This window comes from Dermochelys coriacea, chromosome 12 (genome assembly GCF_009764565.3).
Source record: "Dermochelys coriacea isolate rDerCor1 chromosome 12, rDerCor1.pri.v4, whole genome shotgun sequence".
Lineage (NCBI taxonomy): Eukaryota > Metazoa > Chordata > Testudines > Dermochelyidae > Dermochelys > Dermochelys coriacea.
The window spans coordinates 1,834,136-1,859,508 of record NC_050079.1 but is presented as its reverse complement, the minus strand read 5'-3'; the positions used below and the strand labels follow the sequence as shown (position 1 = coordinate 1,859,508).

Here is a 25,373-nt window from a genome sequence, read left to right as displayed (position 1 = left end):
CTATCGGATGAGAGTGTAACTGGACTGCAGATTAAAACAGCCAGTTTGAGGGTTTCTAATCCCGAATCCAGACTCGGCAGCTTGATTCTGTATCGGATACTATAAATGCAAGCACAGGGAGACTTGTGTAAAATCCCACTGAAAACCTGGAACTTGTGCTTCAATCATGTAGCTGCTTTTGAAAATCCCACTCTCAATGTCATGGGTATGGTTCTCAAAGTAAGCACATGAGCGCTAGAGGAAGAGTGACTATTCCAGCTACGATATGTTGCATAAGGCAAGAGTAAGCCTGAGCTTGTGTTCCAATTCACATTTTTATCATCCATTGTTCGTAGATCATATTAGACCATTAAAACTTTTCTCTTCTGAAGAGAACAAGCCTGCTGGAAATTTGTGGAGCTTCTCCCTTCGTCAGCTAATCAACACAGTCTCCTACATCTCAGGAGTAGCATAAGACAATGAACAATGTAAGTGCTTTAAAATTCTGGGGTGTCTGCCTAGTCTTATGGCCATTGAACAGAACAGCAAAATTAGAAATTTGCAACTAAGGCAGAAGTAGTATTTTCCTAAAGAAGAATCTCCTCCATCGTAATCGTTCGCTGCATACAGTCGAGCAAAGCTTAACAGGAACAGCGATTTTCACTGGGACAGGCTAACACTTCTGGCAAGAGAGGCAAAGGAACGTTGTTAGAGGACTTCATTACGTGTTTCTAGTCACTCAGTTGCGACGTACTTTTTTTTGATGTTGGGGCAAAGTTTCAGCACATCCTCCTTGCAAGCCATTTTAAATTTGTATGAGAACCTGAAATCCTTCATTTGAACCTAAGAGAACAAGAAGGAGACAATAAAAGGAGTATATCAAAATAAGTTGAGACACTAGGCTTGCTTAAAATAGCATATTCCATAGCACCTGAATTGCCATGCTCTATTAAGACAGAGTCAATACATTGTGTACCTGATGCAATTCCACTGACCAGAAGCCTGGGCCCCCTCTGGCCAATTTCTCCTCTTTACCCTTACCCCCACACTTCAAACAACATGAACCACAATCTCAAGGCATCCTTACTACAGAAGGAGTCTCAAGGAGTGACAGGTCTGGAAGAGCACCTCATAGTTTGCCTAATAAAATCTGCGGCAGCCTCAAGCTTTCCTGGGGCAGCTGCCCCTGCTGACTATTCATCACTAAGGCTAAGATTTTGTCAGGAATATTTTTAGTAAAAGTCATGGATAGGTCATGGGCAAAAAAGAAAAATTCACTAAAGTCACAGACAGGTCACTGCTTACATGAATTTTTCTTTTACTAAAAATATCCCTGACAAAATGGGGATCAGTGGGTCCCCACACGCCTGAAGCAGAGCAGCTGCACAGAGGCTGCGGGGTACCCCCGCTGCCCACAGTTCCAGGGGCCTGCCGTGGCCGGCAGCAATAAGGGGTCCCTGTCCAGGAGCTGTGGGGGCCGTCAGAGGCGGCGGGGGTACCCCACAGCTCCAGGCCCCCATGGACAGCGTGGGAGCCTGAAGCTCCCAACTACCGCAGGCTGAAGTCACAGAGGTCACTGGAAATCACAGATTCCGTGACTACATTGTAGCCTTATTCATCACCAGCAACATACACACAACCTAGCCTAATCACGATCCATAAACGTCAGAATTGCACTGATGGAGGGTTAAGAAGGTGGCAAGGAAAGTTGAGAGCTGACTTTTAACCACCACGAATGCCCAAGACAAATCAGGGACCCAAGTATTTCACGATTGCAGAATTCACCCAGAATTTAGCTCCAGTATCTCAACTTTCATTGTTTAAAAGGCAAGTTTCTAGCCCTGTCAGTTGGGAAGGTCACCTCAAACATGTACTAAGTGCAAGCCACTGCCACTGCTAAGAGCCTGAAACAAAAGCTCAGAGGTGTGAGATGCCCTAGTTATCTCACCTGGGGCACCCCATGGACTCTGGATAACACAGAATTATTTTTGCTACAGACAGGGAACTGCAGCCAGGGAGCCAGATGTGCAAATTGGGCAGCTAGGCTGCCTAGAGAACAGAATCATAGAATACCAGGGTTGGAAGGGACCTCAGGAGGTCATCTAGTCCAAACCCCCTGCACAAAGCAGGACCAATCCCCAATTTTTGCCCCAGATCCCAAATGGCCCCCTCAAGGATTGAACTCTCAACCCTGGGTTTAGCAGGCCAATGCTCAAGCCACTGAGCTATCCTTCCCCTACATAGAATCTCAGGGTTGGAAGGAACCTCAAGAGGTCCCTCATCTAGTCCAACCCCCTGCTCAAAGCAGGACCAATCCCCCAATTTAAAAAAAAAAATATGCAGAGTAGCACCCAAAGCCTAGGAGATGAAAAGAATCACCACAGAAGCTGACTACAAGCTCCCCACTTCCCTGCCATGCACAGAGCAGGACAAAGACATTCTGAATCGGGCTGCTCAAACAACATTGCAACTGCTGAAGCCCACGGAGCCGAACCGTCTGGAGAACAGAGTGAAAAAATCCATCAAATAATTACTGCTGAAAGTAATCATTGCTGAATTATCAATCCGTGTTTTCAACCAAGAGCCATAGTTGTGTGGGGATAGGTGTGGGAGGGATGGGAACGCTGGGTATTTCAGAGAGACACAATGAATTAATATTGCCATAGAATTTGTTTCTACTGTGCTGCAGAATACACAGAGACTTAAAGAGAGACAGGGAAGGGGCATCAATGGAATTAGAACCAACATTCGAAAGTGAAAGTTTGTGACTAGATGTATAAATAGTGACATGAAATAAGGGATCAGACTTATGAAGTGAATTCACAACAGGTGGACTGGGTCTTGGATCATGAAGAGGGGCATGATCAGAAGTCTCCTACCCACCTCTTCCTGGACAAAGTGAGATGTTACAAGGTATACGGTGTGGGGAGGCAGGTAATTGCTCACCAGCTGGAAGTGAGTGACTCCAATGGCACACTTCTCATTCATCTCCTTCTGGTGCTTGTTCTGAATCAAACATTCCATCAAGTCTCCAGAGTCTATCTGGTTATCTGCCATCTCCTGAAGGAAGGAAGCAGGGACAGGCTGTTACCCCCACTTCAGAAATGGGTTACCCTCTTGAAAACATTCCCATTCCACCATGCTTTTTATAAATCAACCAGGCAATCAAATGACCACTAATAAGAATTCAATGCAGTGAAATTAACAGCTCTGTTCTCTACTTTGAACTGTAGCTCATTATGTGACCCTGTGTGGATTAATTAACATTAATCCTTCTGTAGATACTTAGTCACACATCTGAGAGTGGAATGTTCTCAAAGCAGAATGAACACACACACACACCTCCCACCCCCGGTAAACACCAACATCCACGGTAAGAACTTTGTAACTAACAGATGTGAAGCTACCTGCTTATCATAAAGTGTGACTAATCAATATCACAGAGTGATGCAGTAAAGATGAGAGGCAGCAAGAGTGACAGGAAGGGAGCAGAGCCACTGGGGTGTCTGCTATTGTGGAACTGGGGTTCTGACCTAATATAAAACAGTAGTATTTTGAATTACAGGGCAATTTCATCTAGAGGTCCTAGCTCCTGTGACAGGGCTTATGATAATAGCAAAAGTCCTGGATGGAATTAAGAGCCTTGCGATTCAGCTGGCTATTCAATATATAATTCATTGTCTTGCCTGGTTTATTTAGTTCTGTGAACAATCTGACTAGGGTTCAGATGTGTGTATTTATGACACCCCTGTACACACACATGGGCTGAAAACAGTTACCTACTCCTAGATCATTAAATTATTGTAAGGCAGGGGTCGGCAACCTTTCAGAAGTGGTGTGCCGAGTCTTCATTAATTCACTTTAATTTAAGGTTTCGCGTGCCAGTAATACATTTTAATGTTTTTAGAAGATCCCTTTCTATAAGTCTATAACATATAACTAAGCTATTGTTGTATGTAAAGTAAATAAGGTTTTTAAAATGTTTAAGAAGCTTCATTTAAAATTAAATTAAAATGCAGAGCCCCTGGACTGGTGGCCAGGACCCGGGCAGTGTGAGTGCCACTGAAAAATCAGCTCGCAGGCCGCCTTTGGCACACGGGCCATCGGTGGCCTACCCCTGTTGTAAGGCAATATAACCCAAGCTGCAGTTCTGGCATCACATACAGGGCTTGGGTGTTCTCTTAGCTTTTATCCTTAGGCAAAACGAACATGCGGCATACATACATCACTAATTGCACCCATTTACATTAGCATTCACTCTGATGCCTGGGTCTGGTGCTTCCAATTATGCTTGAACAATGAAAATTCTAACCTTTTCAACACCCTCTCATTCCCCTAGGGGCCCCAGACTATCATGAAGAACTTACATGACAGAACGTCTGAATGATGGGCTCACACGCTCTCATCAGCAAGGCTTCAATCTGAATATCCTGCAGAAGAGACATGCAACATTCAGATCCCATAACAACTGCACAGCAAACAGTCATAAGGGGAAGGCTCTGTTCCTGCATTAAAGGTTCTGAAAATTGTGCTTCAAATCAAGCTGTCCCCTGAGTTTATGGTATTTTGTTCAGATGAAATCCAGACAGCTTCACCCTTTGGCATTGGTGGTCACGCTGCATGCTTCAGCCAAGTGTGGGTGAATGCTGGGAGAGCCTTCCAGGTTGTGGGCTTGGAGCAGAACAGCTCTCCACAGAGCTGGAAAAGTCCTTACCACTCAGATAATTCAGCCAGCTCAGTCTCGTTAGGAGTAACTCATTCCAGAGACACTACAGCAATAGGTGCCACACAGCAACCTAGACACCTGGAGATTAGTGGCCATTTTCAGCAAAATGTATTGGAAATGTGGAAAGGAAACAGCCCCTAGAGCAGAGAGTGTCTCGGATGTAAAGCAGAGCCAATGATTAGATGGAAAGGCACTCAATGAAAACGTGGGCTGCTGCAAGAAGTGGTGCAGCCATCTCCATGGATGATGCTTTTCCCACCACTCATTGCCTAACACTGCCTCCAGCAAAACACTAGGCGGGCGCTGTGTGCTGCTGGAACTGCTCTCAGAGAAGGCCAAAATCTGAGCTCCTGAGCGTATTTTGGTCATTACAGATCTTGTGTTCCTTTCTGCAAGAGTACAGGTGTTAGCCCAAGTACCCTGGACACATTCACTGTGGTGCTTGCACTGAGCCCATCTCAAATCCCAGCTGTTATTTCATTTCCCTACAAAAACTTGTGCAGTACTGACACGGGATGACTTGCTTCACCTCAAGGATGGTTGCATTTCTGTGGTGGGTTGATGACATATCAGGAACCCACCACAGAAATGCTATATATATTTTTCCAGGATTGGTACGAGGGCAGCTGCACATGCTTTGTTACAGACTCTTCCCTTTGTGCCAGGGTGCAAACTGCTTACCTCAGACTCCAACTCAGTAAGGTTTCCAACTATGTCTCTGCAATCAACCACTAAGTCATCAAGATGGTCCTGGAGGCATTCAAGTTCCTACAGAGAGACAAGTCATCTTAATATGTGACAAGATACTGAAAATTCAGAGCCCTGTGCCAGAGAAATGATGATGCATACAACATCTTAGCAAGTAAAGGATCCCTAATGTTCACTATGCCCTACCTCTGCATGCTTTCTGAGAACTAAACACTGCTTCGGAAAAGTTCCGGTTGTTCAGATCAACTCAAGGTTGCAAGAGCAACAAGGTGTTATGCTAGATGAAGGGCCTCAGCTATAGAGTAGCTTGGAGACCAATCTTGCAGGATTGGTCGATTAGATTAAACTAAAATGAACATGGAAAACCTTTAATGTTTCAAGTTTCTTGCTCTTTTGGTGCTTGCACTAACCGTCCAATGGCTTCCCTGCTCAGTTCTTTAGTAAATTCATAAGTGCTGGGGCTGCTGGTCTTGATGGTTAACAGATAGGTTACGATGAGGCACACAAGAGAAGTGATTTGCACAAGGGGAGACAGCAACAGAACTCAAACTTCTAACCTCTAACTCTTTACACTGTTCTAGATCAAGGTGCCTCCCACAGCCAATGAGCTAGGTGAAAATGATGAAAAATGTTTATTTTGATAGACTTTTTTCCACCACTCTGAAGACAAGATTTTCATGTTTTCAATGCAGATGGTCTTGAATCCAAGAACAATTCTGAATTTGGGATATTTTGCATTTTTCTGCCTTAGAGAGAAAATATTTCTGGATGAAAATGAGCCTCTGTCCACTCGGTCTTATTTTCTAGTGGAAAAATATATTTTTTTTTAAAAAGCTAATCACATTTTGAACATACAATGTAAGCACCTCTGAATTTTCAAATTTAGTTTAAATGTTTTGCAAAAATCAAGTTACAGACACTATCAGCAGTGACTGGGAATGCCCTTAGGATGGAACACCATATGCTGGAACGTTTTGTCTGATGGTTTGCTCTTAGTTTGATAACTATAACCTTCATACAGGGACGAACATCCCAAAGTACCAAACAGAGGTGCTGGAACAATTTGTATAGTAGGGGTGCTGAGAGCCATTGAACCAAACTGTAAATCCAGTGTATGAGGAAATCACTTCAAGCTAGGGGGGGCGGCAGCACCCCCAGCACCCTTAATTCCAGAACCTATGATACCAAAACCTATCAGTGAGAACCCCTTCAAAAAATGAGTGAGGTGCTCTCTTTCACATACACTAATTAACAGCTCTCTCCCCAGAGCTATGCTAGTTTTTATATTAAATCATTGTGCTCTATCTGTTGGAGTCTCATTAAAGAGCAGCAGATGAATTTCAGCTCTTTTCAAACACAGGAAGCATGTTCATATTTGCCAAACGGAAATGGGACAAAGTTTATGGGGAAAATAAATGTCAAGTTTGTAACAGGATATTACAAATATGAGTTGAAAAAAAAGATACTTGCTGTATCAAAGGAGAGCCCATTGTGTTAACTATCACTTCATATTAAGCATTCAGATCTCTTCTACAAAGCAACTTCCAGAGCTGTGTAGTTTCTTCTTCACAGACATTACTACCCATGTCTTTTTGCCTATTATATATTTTATTTATTAAAGTGCCTGGGAAATTTACAAATTGTAATAAACTATAAGCTATGAACGTAGAGAATCAACACTTGCCGGCAACAAAGGGTTTCCTTCGTCCCCATCCAAAAAGGCATTTGCACAGTACCTGTCCTGTCTCTGTTTTTTCACTGCACCATTTCCCCAGGTCGATCATGCACTTGTCCTGGAGGGCTGGATCCAGCTTCACATCCATTGCACGCTGGTGAAGGATTCGCTGTACTTCTGCTCTGCACTCTCGTGACAGCTAAATGGGGAGCAGAGTACGGTTTAAAAGGGACAAATGTGCGGCTCTGACCTGCTACATTGCTAACTGATTTGTTCAGTTACTAATAAATGATGTGCCATGGAAAGTGACAAGAAATTTCTCTTCTTCCTATCCTCTGGTGAGAGAGCATCAGCCCCACGATAAGCTTGGCCTCTACCAGCCAGGTGGTCTGAGCTCCAAAGGTATCCTCAATTCTGGCTTTCCTCATTGCTTGGAGAGCATTTTCCCCTAGGGATGGATACTTTGTTCGATGGTCTTTATGGCATGTAGTATTCAGCAATAAACATTTTACTGGAAGCTAAGTGTCACTTGGCTTTGGAACTAAATACCAGAACAGGCCTCTAAGTTGGCAAACAGGACACCGCTGCATTACACATGAAAAGAGGTTTTCTATTTTTGAGGACTATGTCTGAATCTGGAGACATTCATAACTCAGTGGTGGCATCAGTTTAAGATGGACAGCCCTTATCCTTGCACAGTGTGTTCTGTGACTTCCTTTAGGCGAATCCTATATTAGCATAACAAGGATGATGTCAAGACTGAAATAGAGGCGCAAATTGTGGAAGGGTTCAGGGTTGCAACAGCAGGAGGTGATGCTGGTAAGGACTGGGGGGCTGCAGTACTGAAATAGCAAGATATGCTGCAACTCAAGTGTGAGATGCATTGGCAGAGTTATATGAGGTCTTAAACCTGGAACAGAATGGATTATTGAAAGTTACATAGAACATTGTGAGCACCACTTATTGGAAATTAGGTAAATACCAGGTGGGATATTTATATAGGCAACTATTGTGGGCAAAGTACAGCTCTAATCAGTGGGATCAGTCTTTCATTAACCCTGAATTGCCAACACCTGCTCCCCACATATAAAGAACTTTTCTCCCATAACCGCTACATCATTTGCAGTGGCATGAAATTTCTGTGGTTAGCACTAATGTAAAATGCATTACAACAAAAAGTTCAGCTCATGGCACTAAAAGGCTGAACTGGAAACCACTGAATAAAAAATTCATTCTCTACAAGGAAGAAACCTTTGATCAATATTTGACCACCCCATCGTAAGACAATTTACATCACGCTCTAGAGCATGGGTTCTCAAAATGGGGGTCAGGACCCCTTAGGGTTATTACTTGGGGGGGTCACGAGTTGTCAGTCTCCACCCAAAATCCCGCTTTGCCTCCAGCATTTATAATGGTGTTAAATATATAAAAAAGTGTTTTTAATTTATAAGCACTCGGAGGCTTGCTGTGTGAAAGGGGTCACCAGGACAAACGTTTGAGAACCACTGCTCTAGAGAATCATTTCTGTAAGAAAGATTGTTGCATAATCCCACCAAAGATCACTGGAACTGCATCCTACAGCGCAACCACTAAAGAAGAAAATGGAACTTTGAGCACCAAAAAGTTTCCAAGAGAGGCTCAGTCCCCCAACAAAGACACTAGAGGGCAGCAAACTCAGCACAAGAACCCACTGAACAGCAGTAAAAGATTTCTGAAAGCACATATCCAAGGAGGAATGCAGCCGAGCAGTAAATCAAATCTTTACTGTGCTCTAGTCATAAATTTTACTGGGAAATGCATTATGGTTTCTGCTACCTAGGGTTAAAATAATAGTCTATGTCGCTACAGAGACCTTCTTAATAGATTATGTAAACCAAAGGAAGTTGCTCTGAACTGACTCAGGTCTTGATCTGAGAATAGACAACCTGGCCTTTACGACAGCGGGACTTTTTGTATAAAAGCAATCTGGCAGCTAAGTGGCTGGAGCACCTGGCAGTCTAATGACATGTTAGATGCCTTTACATAGTGTCTATGCACAGATTTAAAAATACAGGACTCTTAGGTCTCAAGCTTTGCTGCAACTCCTTGAACAAATGCCTCAAGGTGGCAATTCCGCTGGTAAGGCACCACATTTCTCCTCTTTCTACTGAAGTTCTAATATAGACATTAAAGGCATGTCCATGGAGGAACACAGCTGGTAAAGATCTTTGCATTGATACAATAAATATCTGCAGCAACTGCCTTTTCTAACTAGTTTTCAGGAGTACTGTCAATGCAGCATGACTGATAACTGAACATGCATCCAACTCTAACAGATCACCAGTGAAGAGAATGAAAAGTTAATGTTGAGTGCATACTCTCCTTCCCTGCTCCTCCGTGCGGTAGGCATGTCTGTACAAGCAGGAAAAGACAGCCCCTGTAGGCATCAGGTCACTAGTAGTCTCATTCCAGCCATGGGTATGACAGAGTCGAGAAGCATCTCCCTGACACTTGCGATAAAGGACTGGATCCAATCTGTAGAAGAAAAAAGGAAGTCAACATCATTACCACAGCACCTTCCACACCCCAACACCTACCAAATTCTTTATACATTTTTGGATACAGAAACCACAGATTTCAGAGTAGCAGCCGTGTTAGTCTGTATTCGCAAAAAAGAAAAGGAGTACTTGTGGCACCTTAGAGACTAACAAATTTATTTGAGCATAAGCTTTCGTGAGCTACAGCTCACTTCATCGGATGCATTGGGTGGAAAATACAGTGGGGAGATTTATATACACAGAGAACATGAAACAATGGGTTTATCATACACACTGTAAGGAGAGTGATCACTTAAGATGAGCTGTTATCAAACAGGAAGGGGGGTGAGGAGGAAGAAAACCTTTAGTAGTAATAATCAAAGTGGGCCATTTCCAGCAGTTAACAAGAACATCTGAGGAACAGTGGGGGGTGGGGGTGGGGGGAGAAATAACATGGGGAAATAGTTTTACTTCATGTAATGACTCATCCATTCCCAGTCTCTATTCAAGCCTAAGTTAATTGTATCCAGTTTGCAAATTAATTCCAATTCAGCAGTCTCTCCTTGGAGTCTGTTTTTGAAGTTTTTTTGTTGAAGGTCTGTAATTGTGTGACTGGAGAAACTGAAGTGTTCTCCGACTGGTTTTTGAATGTTAAAATTCTTGACGTCTGATTTGTGTCCATTTATTCTTTTACGTAGAGACTGCCAGTTTGACCAATGTACATGGCAGAGGGGCATTGCTGGCACATGATGGCATATATCACATTGGTAGATGCGCAGGTGAACGAGCCTCTGATAGTGTGGCTGATGTGATTAGGCCCTATGATGGTGTCCCCTGAATAGACATGTGGACAGAGTTGGCAATGGGCTTTGTTACAAGGATAGGTTCCTGGGTTAGTGGTTCTGTTGTGTGGTTGCTGGTGAGTATTTGCTTCAGGTTGGGGGGCTGTCTGTAAGCAAGGACTGGCCTGTCTCCCAAGATCTGTGAGAGTGATAGGTCGTCCTTCAGGATAGGTTGCAGATCCTTGATGATGCGTTGGAGAGGTTTTAGTTGGGGGCCGAAGGTGATGGCTAGTGGTGTTCTGTTATTTTCTTTGTTGGGCCTGTCCTGTAGTAGGTGACTTCTGGGTACTCTTCTGGCTCTGTCAATCTGTTTCTTCACTTCAGCAGGTGGGTATTGTAGTTGTAGGAATGCATGATAGAGATCTTGTAGGTGTTTGTCTCTGTCTGAGGGGTTGGAGCAAATGCGGTTATATCGTAGAGCTTGGCTGTAGACAATGGATTGTGGTATGATCTGGATGAAAGCTAGAGGCATGTAGGTAGGAATAGCGGTCAGTAGGTTTCCAATATAGGGTGGTGTTTATGTGACCATCACTTATTAGCACCGTAGTGTCCAGGAAGTGGATCTCCTGTGTGGACTGGTCCAGGCTGAGGTTGATGGTGGGATGGAAATTGTTGAAATCATGGTGGAATTCCTCAAGGGCTTCTTTTCCATGGGTCCAGATGATGAAGATGTCATCAGTGTAGCGCAAGTACAGTAGGGGCATTAGGGGACGAGAGCTGAGGAAGCGTTGTTCTAAGTCAGCCATAAAAATGTTGGCATACTGTGGGGACATGCAGGTACCCATCGCAGTGCCACTGATTTGAAGGTATACATTGTCCCCAAATGTGAAATAGTTATGGGTCAGGACAAAGTCACAAAGTTCAGCCACCAGGTTAGCCGTGACATTATCGGGGATACTGTTCCTGACGGCTTGTAGTCCATCTTTGTGTGGAATGTTGGCGTAGAGGGCTTCTACATCCATAGTGGCTAGGATGGTGTTTTTAGGAAGAAATGCTTATGAAGTGGACAGATCCACTATTAACTGAACACAGCAAAGCATGAGAACTCTATAACCAACCAAACCAACAGGCTGGCAGACCGTTTAACACTCAATCTGGAATCAAGTCTTTATTCTTGCAACAAATGCTCTGGTATCACTGGTGTCTACTGGTAGTCCGGATCTTGATTTTATATCTTCTCCCAAAAGTGGTCACCTCCAGCAGCACAGTCTCCCATAACATGCAAGGGGATTGCTCTAGTACAGACTCATAAGGAAGCCACTGAATGCATCACCCACATCACTTCCTGAAGCACCCCCGTTTTCCCTTAAGATCTCCCATCCCAATGCTGAGGAGGCCTGGCCATGCTTAGTGCACGAAATCTGAGAAAATCAGCTCCCCGAGGTGGTATGACAGGTGATAAAGCAAAGCAGAGTACACACTATATTTGCCTAAAGAGCACCTCCAATGCCAGTACCATTATTTCCATTTTGAAATAAGTCTCAGTTTTACAGGAGACAGATTTAGTTCCAGTTAACCACAGTCAGTTCAGGTTTGGGAGACAGGGCAAAGTGAAGCCTCAGTGTCCCTGCTTTCACACATGGAATCTGCTCTTGGGAGGAAATGTTTAATTATATTACACCAAAATGAGGGATTGGTACTGTGAGCCTCTGGAATGGAAATGTAGTGGCAGAGAGGGTTAGTGGTGAGGTTTATAAATAGTCTCAGGCCTTCATGGCATTTTCAGAAGGACAGGGAGGAGGAGGAGATTTGTAGACAAAACAGTTCTGCAACACTTGCTTTTGAGAAGCAATAAGAAAAATAAATCATGCAAGATTTCCATTCTGCTTACACTCCTCGGGAATTACACTGCAGCTTCATTAGCCAACTCAAGGAAATGGTGGTTATAAACATGAAAGGCTGGGCACCATCTGTCCACTTAGGATTTGAATTACAATGATCTCTGTTCAAACAGCAGAAGGGTTAAATATGTATTAGTCAACAGAAGGAAAAATTCTGTAGTTAATCGAGTGGTTTGGTTCAAACAAGTGATTCCCTGCTGGAAGTGCAGAACAGGCAATAAATGCAGCCATCAAGGGAGGCAGGGGAAGGAGGGAAATTAAATGTTTGTCTCCATCACTGGAGATACTCTGGCCAAATAAAAGGCAGTGATGCTCTAAAGGGAATTCCACCTAGTCCACATTGGCTGAAAAGACAGGGTTTACAAGAATTTTGGGGGTGAAACAAGGCAGGAATGGAAGCATTCCACATTCCATAAAAGAATAGGAAACCTCTTACAGAAATAGTGAATCCTCCCTATACTGAATTGCAAGATTTTTAAAGGAATACCCACCCATCACTACTGAAGATAATGCCCATCCACTGAGCAAGTAAACTTCATGAGAAAGGCAGGAAATGAACCGCTTATAATTATGCACATTATATGCACCCTCCTCTCAAGTCTCAGAGCTCTAAATAAGTACATGTAGGTTGGAAAGTTGAACCTCTAGTTCTGTATCAGCACCAGGCATAGGTGGGTGGCCTCACAGCAGATTTGGCTTCCAAGGCACTAGACAGAAAGATGAGGAACCAAGTCTCCAGGGCATAAACATGCTGGTCACTAGTATAAAGTACCTCCAGATGAGCAACAGAACGCAGTGCTAGTGTACAGGGGGTTTCTTATCTGGCACAGCTGATGTGTGTAACAGGAAGAAAAATTAAACCCTCTGGTTTTACAATACTCACTTCCAATCACGAGAAATAAAGTACTGGAGCTCCAGGAGTCTGTGTTCACAGTCCTCTACCATTTTCTCAGTGTACAAGTGCTCCATAAGGCACGACAGAATCCTGGGAATGGAAGGAAAACAGGAGAGAAGAAAATGAGAAAGGAGAGAGGCCATGCTGTGGGCCCCCCACATACACCAGTCATTGTACTGATTCCACTCTATACTCTATAGATCTGCCTTTCCATTGAAAAATTTTGGCTGATAAGAGTTGTAAGTCGCATCGTAGAGGTTTAAAAAAACAAACACACAAAAAACAAAACAAAAAACAAAACATTCTACCTAAAAACGGAATAAATCAAAATAGTTACACTCCCATGTGTACTGTGTTAAATTCCACTGTCTATATGAACTAGACTCAAATGTGTTCACAGTTAAATTGGGCAAAAGCATCATATTTTTATTTATATATAAAAATAAAAAAATTTGGATCAGAAGAGGGTATAAATAGGACAGTTGTCCCTCCCATATGGATTTCCTTCTCTCATCTTTTAAAAAACTTTGATACTTTTTTACTGCATTTCTCTTTAGAAAAATGACACTATGAAGCTGTGTGTAACAGAAGATAGCACACCAAATGATACAGGCTCAACCTACAACTAATAAAACTAGACAACCCTTGCTAATGCCATGACAGTTCTATAACAAAAAAATTCAGCATGATCCACAGCAAGAGACGCATGCAGATTGCATTCCACTTCCACCTGCTATATAAATTGCTGGTACATGCTCTTGATTGCTTGGGAGTCTTCATTTTTAGACTGGTTAATATCTCGTTTGGTTACTCAAGTGAACTCTACTGTTGCTACTGGGCACGTGTAAAGTACAGTGTGACTATGAAAAAGCCACTTACATTGGATCTCCAGATCGTATGTGTTTGCAAGCCGTCTGTATTACTGATTCACAAGCCTCATTCAAAGCTCTGTCAATGCGGTAATCTGCACCAGGGTCAGTCTCTTGAATCAGAGTCTGAAGCTGGAAGAGAGGAATTGGAGACAGAAAAATAGCTTAGCCAGCACGCCAGAGTGCTCCTATCTTCTAACTGGCAATTCCACAATGCTAACTGCCTTGTAACAGACACCACACCTACTTGACAGCTACTCATTTTAGCAACTGACAATGCAGAATGCTTTAGAGAAGGCAGGTTTTTCACTCACTCCCATTAAAGTTGCATATCCTTTCCCAAGAAAAAGCCCAAATCTGTGCATCTGAGTAAATGGCCTTTAACCGAAACACTTCTCAAAATCAAGTTTCTAACTAGATAGCAATTGAAGCCTCTGTACAGATTCTCAGGTGAACCACAGTAAATAGGAAAAGATCTTACTCCATGGTTCCATGAATTGGGATTTCTCCAGTGCTATTCTGCTTACTGTTTGGAAACAATGAACCATTTGGATGGTGATGGTGGGGTAAACGCATACACTGTATAAATATTTGACTCAAAGCTCTGTTTATAAAGTAGTAATTTCCCAACTCACTCTAAGGGCTTTTACAGTAAAGATTTGGTTTTCAGCATTTACAAGAGGTCACCAACTAATTTGCTGGGTGATGGATAGGGCCCTACCGAATTCATGATTCACTTTGGTCAATTTCAAAGCCACAGGGTCTTAAAATTGGCCAATTTCACAATTGCAGATGTTTACACAATGTTGTAACCATGAGGGTCCTGATCCAAAAGGGGATTGTGTGGGGTCCCAAAGCTGCTGTAGAAGGGCTGCACGATTACTATACTTGCCTTCAGAGCCCAGCTTGGAGCTCAGGCAAGAGCTGTGGGAAGTGAAAACCCAGAGCATAGGTTCCTGAGCCTGGGCTGTAGCCCTGGGGGGTGGTAGCACCCAGCCCAGGGTCCAAAGCCTGGGCAGGAGAAGTGGGGGAGGGGAGGAAGAGCCCCAAGCCCTGGCAGGAGCCATTTGGGGGAGGGGGAGGAAGAAGGAGGGGAGCAGCAGCCCCGAGATCTGGCAGGAGCTGCAGGCAGTGGCAGCAGCCCCCAGCTCAAGTGCCCCAAGCCTGGGCAGGAGCTGCAGGGGGTGGAAGTCCAGATCCCAGCTCTGGCGCTGCTGAAACACAAAAGTGAGGGTGGTACATGTGGAGGTGGGTCTGATCTTCCTCCCATAACAGCTGTACAGGGGAAGGACAAGTCCTGTCCATCCCCAGCTCGGCTGATTTCAGGGAGATCAGATTTCATGGGAAACAGTTTATTTCATGGTCCGTGACATATTTTTCACTGCCATGAAACTGGTAGAGCCCTAATGATGGAACATGAAACTCTCCAAGTGTGGCATATAAGCCAAGGGACAAAATATATATTTGGGGCTTCTAGTCTTAGATGTACAAGTTAGAAAGCATTAGTCCACCTGTCTAGTCTTAAAGGGTTAAACCAAATTAACTTACCTGATATTTGGTGAATTTAAACTGGAATAGACAGATAGACTTCAAGTGTAACCATTTCAACATGTATTTAATCAATCTATTTAATGACAGTGGGAGAAATGATCAATTCTGAACCTTTGACCAGACTAGCCTGGCCCCACAAGATGGGGACAAAACATGGTCTAGTGGCTAAAGCACAGCCTTGAGTCAGGAGATATGGGCTCTGTCATCAGCTCTACAACACAGTTCCTCTCCAGATGGCCCTTTGTTATGGTACTGCATAGGAGATTTAGTTTACGATGTATTTACTAACGTACAGCCCTGTAACCTGACCATGACAGGACCTGACAACAAGCATTTCGTTCGAATCAACCTGACCCTCTTAGGGTGGGGTCTCTTCCTCCTGTCCCTGGGATCGAAAGCGTGCCAAGGAGTTACAGTGCCTTTTGCTCCATGGCATGCACGCAGCGCCAAAGGGGACAGCAGCTGGCAGGAATGCCGCCATGCAGCTGCTGCGCCAATGATGCTGACGCGGGTTTGGGAGGGAAAGGTTGGAAAATGACATGACCCTTTCCAAGCTTAAAAATTAGGCCTGAGCAGACCTCTGGCCTGAAGAGCATAAGAGAAAATGTGGGAAACATCTAATTTCCTGCATATACTGGGAAGCAATTTTGTATACATCACTTGGATGCCCCAGACCTTTTGCTCCATTTCACTTCTCACTAAAAGGGTAGCCAGCAATTGGATGGCCAGGAGGAAGGTAGATATTTACTGTATTTTCACCCTTCAGGCAAGCTCCTGAGAAACCATTTAAATTGAAAACTGGAATTCTCACTCAAAGCAATTTTGCTTTGGCTCCTAACCACCTAAATTGATACAAGTGTCCCCCAACCACTTCAAATTTCTGTGGCTGTGTAGATCCCTACAGCAGTTGGATTAAGAGTATTAACTAAGGTTTTTATCTTCTGCCTCAAATTTTTCACCTGAGCATCTTTAGGTACATTTACAGAGGCATCAAAGCACTGAATCACGGGGCAATTTGAGAATATACACCAAAAGAACCAACAAAAATAAAAAGCTGGTACTATATGTCCAACAGGAAGTTCAAAATCATGAAAGGAGGCCATATACTACCTTGACGGAACACACAAGATTTCCAATAACCTGTTCGTGGCTGGAAGTTAATTATGCTGATCACAGCTTCTAAGGAGGTAACAAAAAATAAAAATACCCTGCCTGGCAGGCACAATAAGCCATATTAAATACAATGGTTTCAGAGTAGCAGCCGTGTTGGTCTGTATTCACAAAAAGAAAAGGAGTACTTGTGGCACCTTAGAGACTAACGAATTTATTTGAGCATAAGCTTTTGTGAGCTACAGCTCACTTCATTTGATGCATTCAGTGAAAAATACAGTGTGGAGATTTATATACATAGAGAACATGAAACAATGGGTGTTACCATACACACTGTAACGAGAGTGATCACTTAAGGTGAGATATTACCAGCAGGAGAGCGCGTGGGGGAGGGGGAGGGACCTTTTGTAGTGATAATTAAGGTGGGCCATTTCCAGCAGTTGACAAGAACATGTGAGGAACAGTGGAGGGTGGAATAAACATGGGGAAATAGTCTTACTTTGTGTAATGACCCATCCACTCCCAGTCTCTATTCAAGCCTAAGTTTATTGTATCCAGTTTGCAAATTAATTCCAATTCAGCAGTCTCTCCTTGGAGTCTGTTTTTGAAGTTTCTTTTGTGGAAGAATTGCAACTTTTAGGTCTGTAATCGAGTAACCAGAGAGATTGAAGTGTTCTCCAACTGGTTTTTGAATGTTATAATTCTTGATGTCTGATTTGTGTCCATTTATTCTTTTACGTAGAGACTGTCCAGTTTGACCAATGTACATGGCAGAGGAGCATTGCTGGCTCATAATGGCATATATCACATTGGTAGATGTGCAGGTGAACGAGCCTCTGATAGTGTGGCTGATGTGACTAGGCCCTATGATGGTGTCCCCTGAATAGATATGTGGACACAGTTGGCAACGGGCTTTGTTGCAAGGATAGGTTCCTGGGTTAGTGGTTGTGTGACCTTCAGCCCCCAACTAAAACCTCTCCAATACATCATCAAGGATCTACAACCTATCCTGAAGGACGACCCATCACTCTCACAGATCTTGGGAGACAGGCCAGTCCTTGCTTACAGACAGCCCCCCCGCCAACCTGAAGCAAATACTCACCAGCAATCACACATCACACAACAGAACACTTCAATCTCCCCACACTGTTCCTCAGACGTTCTTGTCAACTGATGGAAATGGCCCACCTTGATTATCACTACAAAAGGTCCCTCCCCCCGCCGCCCCCCCGCCCGGGCACTCTCCTGCTGGTAATATCTCACCTTAAGTGATCACTCTCGTATGGTAACACCTATTGTTTTTATGTTCTCTATGTATATAAATCTCCCCACTGTATTTTCCACTGAATGCATCCGATGAAGTGAGCTGTAGCTCACAAAAGCTTATGCTGAAATAAAATTGTTAGTCTCTAAGGTGCCACAAGTCCTCCTTTTATTAAATATGAAGGCTCTCTGCATAATCTAACTCACTTCAAATCTCCTTGGATTTTATAGATTCATAGATATTTTGTCAAAGATGATACTAAAAATACTGCCCAATATTACCCATTCTGGCAAGGATCAGATATAAAAGCCCACTGCCATATGGGCTGCAAATCCCATTCGCAACACACTGCAATGGGGACACAGAGAAATGCTTTACATTACTGAACAGAAGCTCCTTCAAATGATCAGGGTGTGGCACTAAAACCTGAGTCCTTTTTACTCCTAAGCCTCAGAAAGCATCAACCTGACATTGGATCACAAAGAAGGTATTAGAGCACTTTTTATTTGTGGACCCTTAAAAAATTTCAAATGGAGATGCAGAGCCCTTTGGAAATCTTAGATGGCCTGCAGATCCCCAGGGGTCCTTGGACCACAGATTAAAAACCACTCTACTAGATTTCAGAGTAGCAGCCGTGTTAGTCTGAATCCGCAAAAAGAAAAGGAGTACTTGTGGCACCATAGAGACTAAAATTTATTTGAGCATAAGCTTTTGTGAGCTACAGCTCTGAAGTGAGCTGTAGCTCATGAAAGCTTATGCTCAAATAAATTTGTTAGTCTCTAAGGTGCCACAAGTACTCCTTTTCTTTTCACTGTACTAGAGGAATTCCCATGCCCTTCCTCCTCTCCTCCCCCCCAATGACATGGCATATGTAAGGCATTAAGAATGCTTCAGGCCAGTTATCTATAGAAGATTTCAGGATTGTTACGCTGAAGTCTAGAATGTTTGTTGAGTTGGCGTGAAGTGATGGAAACAGCTATGAGCATGACTGAAAGCTCTTTTTATTCAGAATATCAGCAGGTTCTATCATGACTGGGATAGGGTCTGTTACCATCCAATTTTAAGTTCTCAGCCATTTTTAGCTTTATGAATTACACCCATGCAACAGCAAGGCATGTATGCCACGCCAAGGGTCCTTGACAACTATAATATTAGAGGTAATCCAGCCAATTACCACCCTTACTCTACAACTAATTTGCATGCAACCATTTCATTGGTTGTATGAAGGACACTACATAGATGGAGGATTACTTGGCTCAGCTGCTCTGTGGGGCTTGAAAATTGTCTCTCTCACCAACGGAAGTTGTCCAATTAAAAATATTATCTCACCCACCCTGTCTCTCTACAATTCTTCAAAGACACTCACACAACATAACCAGCACCCACACCACCACCAAACACACCCAGCCTCTCACTGCAGCACAGCCACTCATTCATCATCTGCACAAATTTCCCAGTACAACACAACCCACATATAAATCAATGCAACTCTTCCAACTCACCACTCAGATTCGCTCACCCTCACTCATTTACATGAAGCCACAGCTCATCACCAGGTTTGATTGTCACTAGGTTCATGGCTGTTACCATCCAATTTTTAAGTTTTCAGCCAGTTTTGGCTTAAAAAACCCACCATTTAACTAATTGCACTCCTGCAACAGCACAGGATTTCAGCTATTACCTTTCATATTAAAAGGATCATAAAATAGTTTTCTAAATCAAGATGTTTCATTTTTTCATCACTCCAACATACTCACAAGTGAAGATTAAATAAGTTGTCTGGGTCAGAGTGTATCAAGTCATCATACAGACAAGATATTCTTCCTTATGTCTCTGTGTGCAGGATGCTAACCCTGGCTGTTAGCAAGTGGAAGAAGCCAATTTCAACACATATTGGGTGAGGCGGAGCAGAAGAGATGTCTTGAATTACCACACTGCTGTCTGTTTAGGTATTGTTTCCATATGAGACCCTCTAGCTTTTCACTTGCTGTGATACTCAACAGTCCACATGCCCTCCGTAGAAGACTGTACTTTCAAGTTTTAAGATGATCCATATGTTCCTGTTACATGTCATAATTGGAATCAAAATCACTTTGCTCACTCTGGATTGCAAAGGTCACAATTCACTCTATATGGTTGTTTTCAAGAGCAAAGCTGTAGAGCAGTGACTTAAAGGACACTGAGAACCTCCAATTTATGATGAGAGTCACATGTTCCCATGAAGGAGAAGTTTGTTCTCTCCCCTTTAGCAGTTAAGCTCTATTATAAATTTATCAGAGCACTGAGAATGAAGTCAGTTCTCCCACATGTTAACATATAGGCCTTTAACTACTAGGAAGGCATTGTCAAAAGCACAGATAAAACCAGAACCACAATTATATTTTCTTCATTTATTCAGGTGGCGTGATTTATAATAGCAATGATTTCTGAGCCAGGCATTTCCTGGCAGTTAAATTATAAGGATATTGTCAATTTGAAATTTAGGCATTTAAAAATACCTGAATTAAAAGCAGTGGTGGGTACTATATCTGTTCCTTGAGTCCCTTTTGCCTGTTTGTGGTTACTGCTTTCTCTATTTTTAAAGCTCTGCCCTACATGGTGCTGTGTGAAAGATCTACACAAAGAAGAAACTAACCACACAAGGGAAACCATGAAACTTTGTGCAGCAGCAATTTCTGTAAGTCATCTGAAAAAAGTTAATATTCCAGCTATAATATTCTATTACACAAAACAAGGGCAGTTAATCAGTTCTTTTGAAAAAGTTTACACTGGTGTGCCTGTGAAATTCCTCAATTCCTCTACCCAGAGGTTATTATAATAGGACTTTCAACACTCCCCAATCGTCCTTCGCTAATGAAAGCAATGGTTTAATCTGCTCAGTTGACTTTAAAGCATGCTGATCAGACTGGGGAAGAGATATGCTGTTTCCATTGAAGTTTGTTTGCCTGCACTCCCCAGTGGTGACACTTCCCAGCAGCATTTCAGAAGAGTCTACACTGCTTTAAAGTTTCACTGTTACTTAAAATGCTGTTTTGGGAGCTGTTCCAGGAGCCCCAATTCAGATTTTTAACCAAGTGCAAAACTTCAAAGCAGCCCAGCCAGCTGCCTTGGCAACAGGAAAGAGGGGAGGGAATGATTTGGTGAGAGGTGGTGAACAAGAAAAAGCATTCCTAAAACTCTCCTCCACCCCACACCAGACTAGCCCTTGAGTCCATCTGCTCTTCAGCAGCACTTTATGGTTCCTTGGTTCTGCTCAATTTTTATTCTCTGTCATGGCTGAATTAGGAACTGATTGACTCACAATTAGCTTCATAAGAATTTGAGAGCAGAATGATGGCTACGCCCATAACTGTTGCTGGAAGGGATGACATACTCATGGGGTTAATAAGAGAAGAGGGGACCAAAAAAAAGGTAGGCCAGAAAAGGTGAGGAGAGTAAGAGAAATCATTTGTCAACAACAGCTCCTGTTCTGACTGTACTGACTCAACAGAGCAATGCTGTATGGGTCACATACTCATCCATTTGGCCCCAGACCCTTTTCAGGACATAGCTAGCTGTTATGAGGGCATATACACATGTCCCTTGAGATCTACAACCTCCACTCTAATGGAGAAGAAACTTTTAGATATCTTCCCCGCTCTAACTATTCCTCTGTTCCTTTCTGGCCCCGGGAGCTTTGTTTTTAGCTCTGAAGCATAAAGGAGGGGGGCTGCCTCTCTTTCATGAGATCGCCTCTGCAGCAGGGGTGGGCAAACTTTTTGGCCCAAGAGCCACATCTGGGTATGGAAATTGTATGGTAGGCCATGAATGCTCATGAAATTAGGGTTGGGGTGTGGGAAGGGGTGAGGGCTCTGGCTGCAGGGTCTGGGGTGGGACTGTGGATGAGAGGTTTGGGGGTAGGAGGGTTCTCCGGGCTGGGACTGAAGGGTTCGGAGGACAAGAGGGGGATCAGGGCTGGGGCAGGGGGTTGGGGTGCTGGGGGATGGCTCAGGGTACAGTCTCTGGGTGGCGCTTACCTCAAGTGACTCCCAGAAGCAGCAGCATGTCCCCCCTACGGCTCCTACACAGAGGCTTGGCCAGGCGGCTCTGCTGCACGCTGCCCGTATCTGCAGCTCCCATTGGTCGCGATTCCTGGCTAATGGGAGCTGTGGGGGCAATGCTTGGGGTGGGGGCAGCATGCAGAGCGGAGTCCCCAGCAGCCCCTACTCGTAGGAGCTGGAGTGGGACATGCCATTGCTTCTGGGAGCCGCATGGAGCGTCCCCGATCCTGAGCCCCAGCTGGAGCGCCAGAGCAGGGCAAGCCCCAGATCCTGCTCCCCAGCAGGAGCTTGAGGGCTGGATTAAAATGGCTCACAGTCTAGATGGGGCCCGCAGGCCGTAGTTGCCCATGCCTGCTTTACAGAGACAACAAGAGTAGTTAGCAGTTCTTTCCTTAAGGAGGTGGGGTGAGGAGCCCTGTTAAACAGTGACAGAGGTACTGCCCTTCCAAAACCAGTATCTGCCCGTGATATAGGACTGACGATAGTAATCGGAGAAGGTGGAACCACAACTCCATAGCCCTATGGATTTCAGGGAAGGACACACTGCTGCCATATGCCAATAAAGCTTCCATCCTCCTGGTTGGATGAACTTACAAAATTAGAAAATAAATAAAATAGAATTCTGCCAAGCTTAACAACGGGTAATCATCCTCAGACACTTCTGGAGAGGTACAGATGGTGACTGACACTGAAATGTCAAACCCATTTTTATCAGAAATTTGGGGTGAGGCCCCATTGCCACAAAGAGGAAGTGGAATACAATATACGTGTAGATTTTCTGTATCTGCAACTGCAAGACCCTCCTGGCTGATGTAATGGCCACAGAGACCAAGGTCTTCAGTGAGGGATGGTTCAGAACACAAGAACACTTGGGCTCAGGAGGCCCTTCCATAAATTTGGTTAGTAACAGTGTGAAGCACTAGGATCTGACAACGCTCACACAAGAAGGCAAAAGTTTATAACACCTTTAAAAACTGTTTTGGAGGCTGGACAAATGCCATGGTTCCTTTTGCAAGGACATGGTTGGCAGAAACAGTGACCTAAGTCATAGCCAGGGACAGCCTTAACACCAGACTAGAATCCAAGAATGAACACAACCAGGAACCAGACCCTTCTAACTTTAAGCCAACCCTTTAAACTACATCTGTCTGGTAGCATAACACCTCCTAGTGGAACATTTTCAAGACAAACAGGACTGTCTTTATCTCCTCAAACAAGGAGAAGACAAGATATCCTTCCTGTGGCAGGGTCACTCCCCTTATGCAAGAGCCCCTGTCAGCTGGGTATGTCTGCACTGCACCTCTCTGCTTTGCTTGCGGTGACCCCTGCTGGCAGTTAAACTTCTCAGGTGGGTTTTCAGTGACTCAGCCCTCTGGCCAAGTCACACACAGTCTGTATGCGCACAAACAAAACAGACCCCTTACAGGGTAGTTCACTAGGGCCTGCCACAGTGCCTTCAGTAAAGTCTCTGCCCGTAGCTCTATCGCTGGGCTCAGTCCTCAACCAGTCCAGCAGGGCCTATTGCAGCACCCTGATTCAAACAGTCTCAGCCCCTTCTGGGCTCTCTCTCAAACTGTCCCTGCTCTGGTTTGGAGCAGTGCTCCCAGGGCTTCCTCCCTGGAGCCTTTGCCTATTGCACCAGCTCTCCAGATGAGTCACTCATTACAGTTCAATCTCCTTCTGAGGTGGTATCAAGATTCCCACAAATACTAACGACAGGTTTCAGAGTAGCAGCCGTGTTAGTCTGTATTCGCAAAAAGAAAAGGAGTACTTGTGGCACCTTAGAGACTAACAAATTTATTTGAGCATAAGCTTTCGTGAGCTACAGCTCACTTCATCGGATGCATTTGGTGGAAAATAATCTCCCCTCTGTATTTTCCACCAAATGCATCCGATGAAGTGAGCTGTAGCTCACGAAAGCTTATGCTCAAATAAATTTGTTAGTCTCTAAGGTGCCACAAGTACTTCTTTTCTTTTTACAAATGCTAACCTCTCTCTCAGGGTCTTCAGCTCCTTCCTGGGCTACTTCCCTTCTCAGGGCTTAAGCCACTTCCCTAGTGGCTGGCTGGGGGGGACCCAGGCCTGTCCCCCAATCTGGGTTTCAACCCAGCAACCCTATAAGCAGCCGCCGCCACCTGCTGTGTCCCTTTAATCGCTGTGTTTCCCTGGGCCACTTCCCCGTGGTCCCACTACTTTCATTCTTTATCTCAGGGCTGAAGTCTGAGTCCCTGCAGCCAGCAAGGAACACCTTCCTTGATCGCCTGGCTCCAGTCAGCAACTAAATCTGCTCACTCCAGCAGCTCTTTTATATGAGCCTGCTGGACTCTGATTGGCTGCTCCCTGCAGCATCTTCTGATTTGTTGCTTCCCCAGAGCTGCTCTAGGCAAACTGGAGGACTCGCCTCTTCTGCTCTTTCCTGGGGTGTGGTGTGGTAAGGCCAAGAGGTCTCCAGCAGGGGGCCTCAAGGCCTGGTACACCTCCTTCATGCTTCCATAGAAGCTTGTTAGCAGTGCTGTCAAATGAATAAATTCGTAAGTAAACAAACAGCTGTTCTGCTGGGACAATAAATCTTGACTCTGAGGTAAGTAGGCAGATGAACTTTGGAAGGGCCAGCTCTGTTAGGACCAGACCAAAGTGACTAAGGTTACCCTGACCATTCTGTTGATTCTTCCTCAGTATTCTGGGGATGAGAACAAACAGAGATGGCCATTGGAGCCCTTTTCCCCAGTGTGAACGAAGGAGGTCTGATATGCAAGCCTCCCCAGCCGGGAGCTCAAGGGCCGGGCAGGATGGTCCCGTAGGCCAGATGTGGCCCACGAGCCGTAGTTTGCCCATCTCTGATGTAGGTAATACATTGTCTGAAAATCTGCGCCAGTTGCCCTCTGATCTGTGGGGAAAATGTTTGAGAGGGAGCCTAATGGCTTTCAGCTCTAGCAAGTTTGTAAAGCCTCTACTTTCAATGTCCCTAAGGATCACCAATTGTTAAGAGATCCTAGTGTTCTCTGCAATTCAGGACATACACCAGAGACAACACATCAACAAAAGGCCAACCTGGCACTGTATAAAGCCCCTAGAGCTACCAGTGCAGCACTGAAGTTAATGGAGCTGCAAAGAACAATATCCCTGAAGAAAGCACAGAGGCCATCAATGCATCCCAAAGAGTAAACTCAAACTGAGGGGCCGAAAACCCAGCCTCACAGGCGTCAACAGCTCAGCATACAATTCTGCCCTAATGGGGTAGGGCTCTCCTTCACTGACTGCTGTCAGCAAGGAACTAAAAGGCAAGGTTCTAGAAGGCACTGAAATATTAATCACTGCTCTTTGTGAGAGACATCTACTCGTGCCTCAAAGGGCCAT

At 44.3% G+C, this 25,373-nt stretch overlaps 1 protein-coding gene across 1 annotated transcript in view; it reads right to left on the bottom strand.

The window, feature by feature from the left end:
- The window catches only part of GLG1 (golgi glycoprotein 1), a 169,244-nt gene that overhangs the window by 27,096 nt on the left and 116,775 nt on the right, over positions 1-25,373 (bottom strand). The window contains exons 9-16 of the mRNA XM_038368833.2: positions 14,062-14,183; positions 13,171-13,272; positions 9,446-9,602; positions 7,150-7,287; positions 5,387-5,473; positions 4,347-4,409; positions 2,926-3,039; positions 734-822 (exon numbers count right to left, since the gene is read on the bottom strand). Of these exons, the coding sequence (XP_038224761.1) occupies positions 734-822; positions 2,926-3,039; positions 4,347-4,409; positions 5,387-5,473; positions 7,150-7,287; positions 9,446-9,602; positions 13,171-13,272; positions 14,062-14,183 (872 nt within the window). The remainder of the gene's footprint in view (positions 1-733; positions 823-2,925; positions 3,040-4,346; positions 4,410-5,386; positions 5,474-7,149; positions 7,288-9,445; positions 9,603-13,170; positions 13,273-14,061; positions 14,184-25,373) is intronic.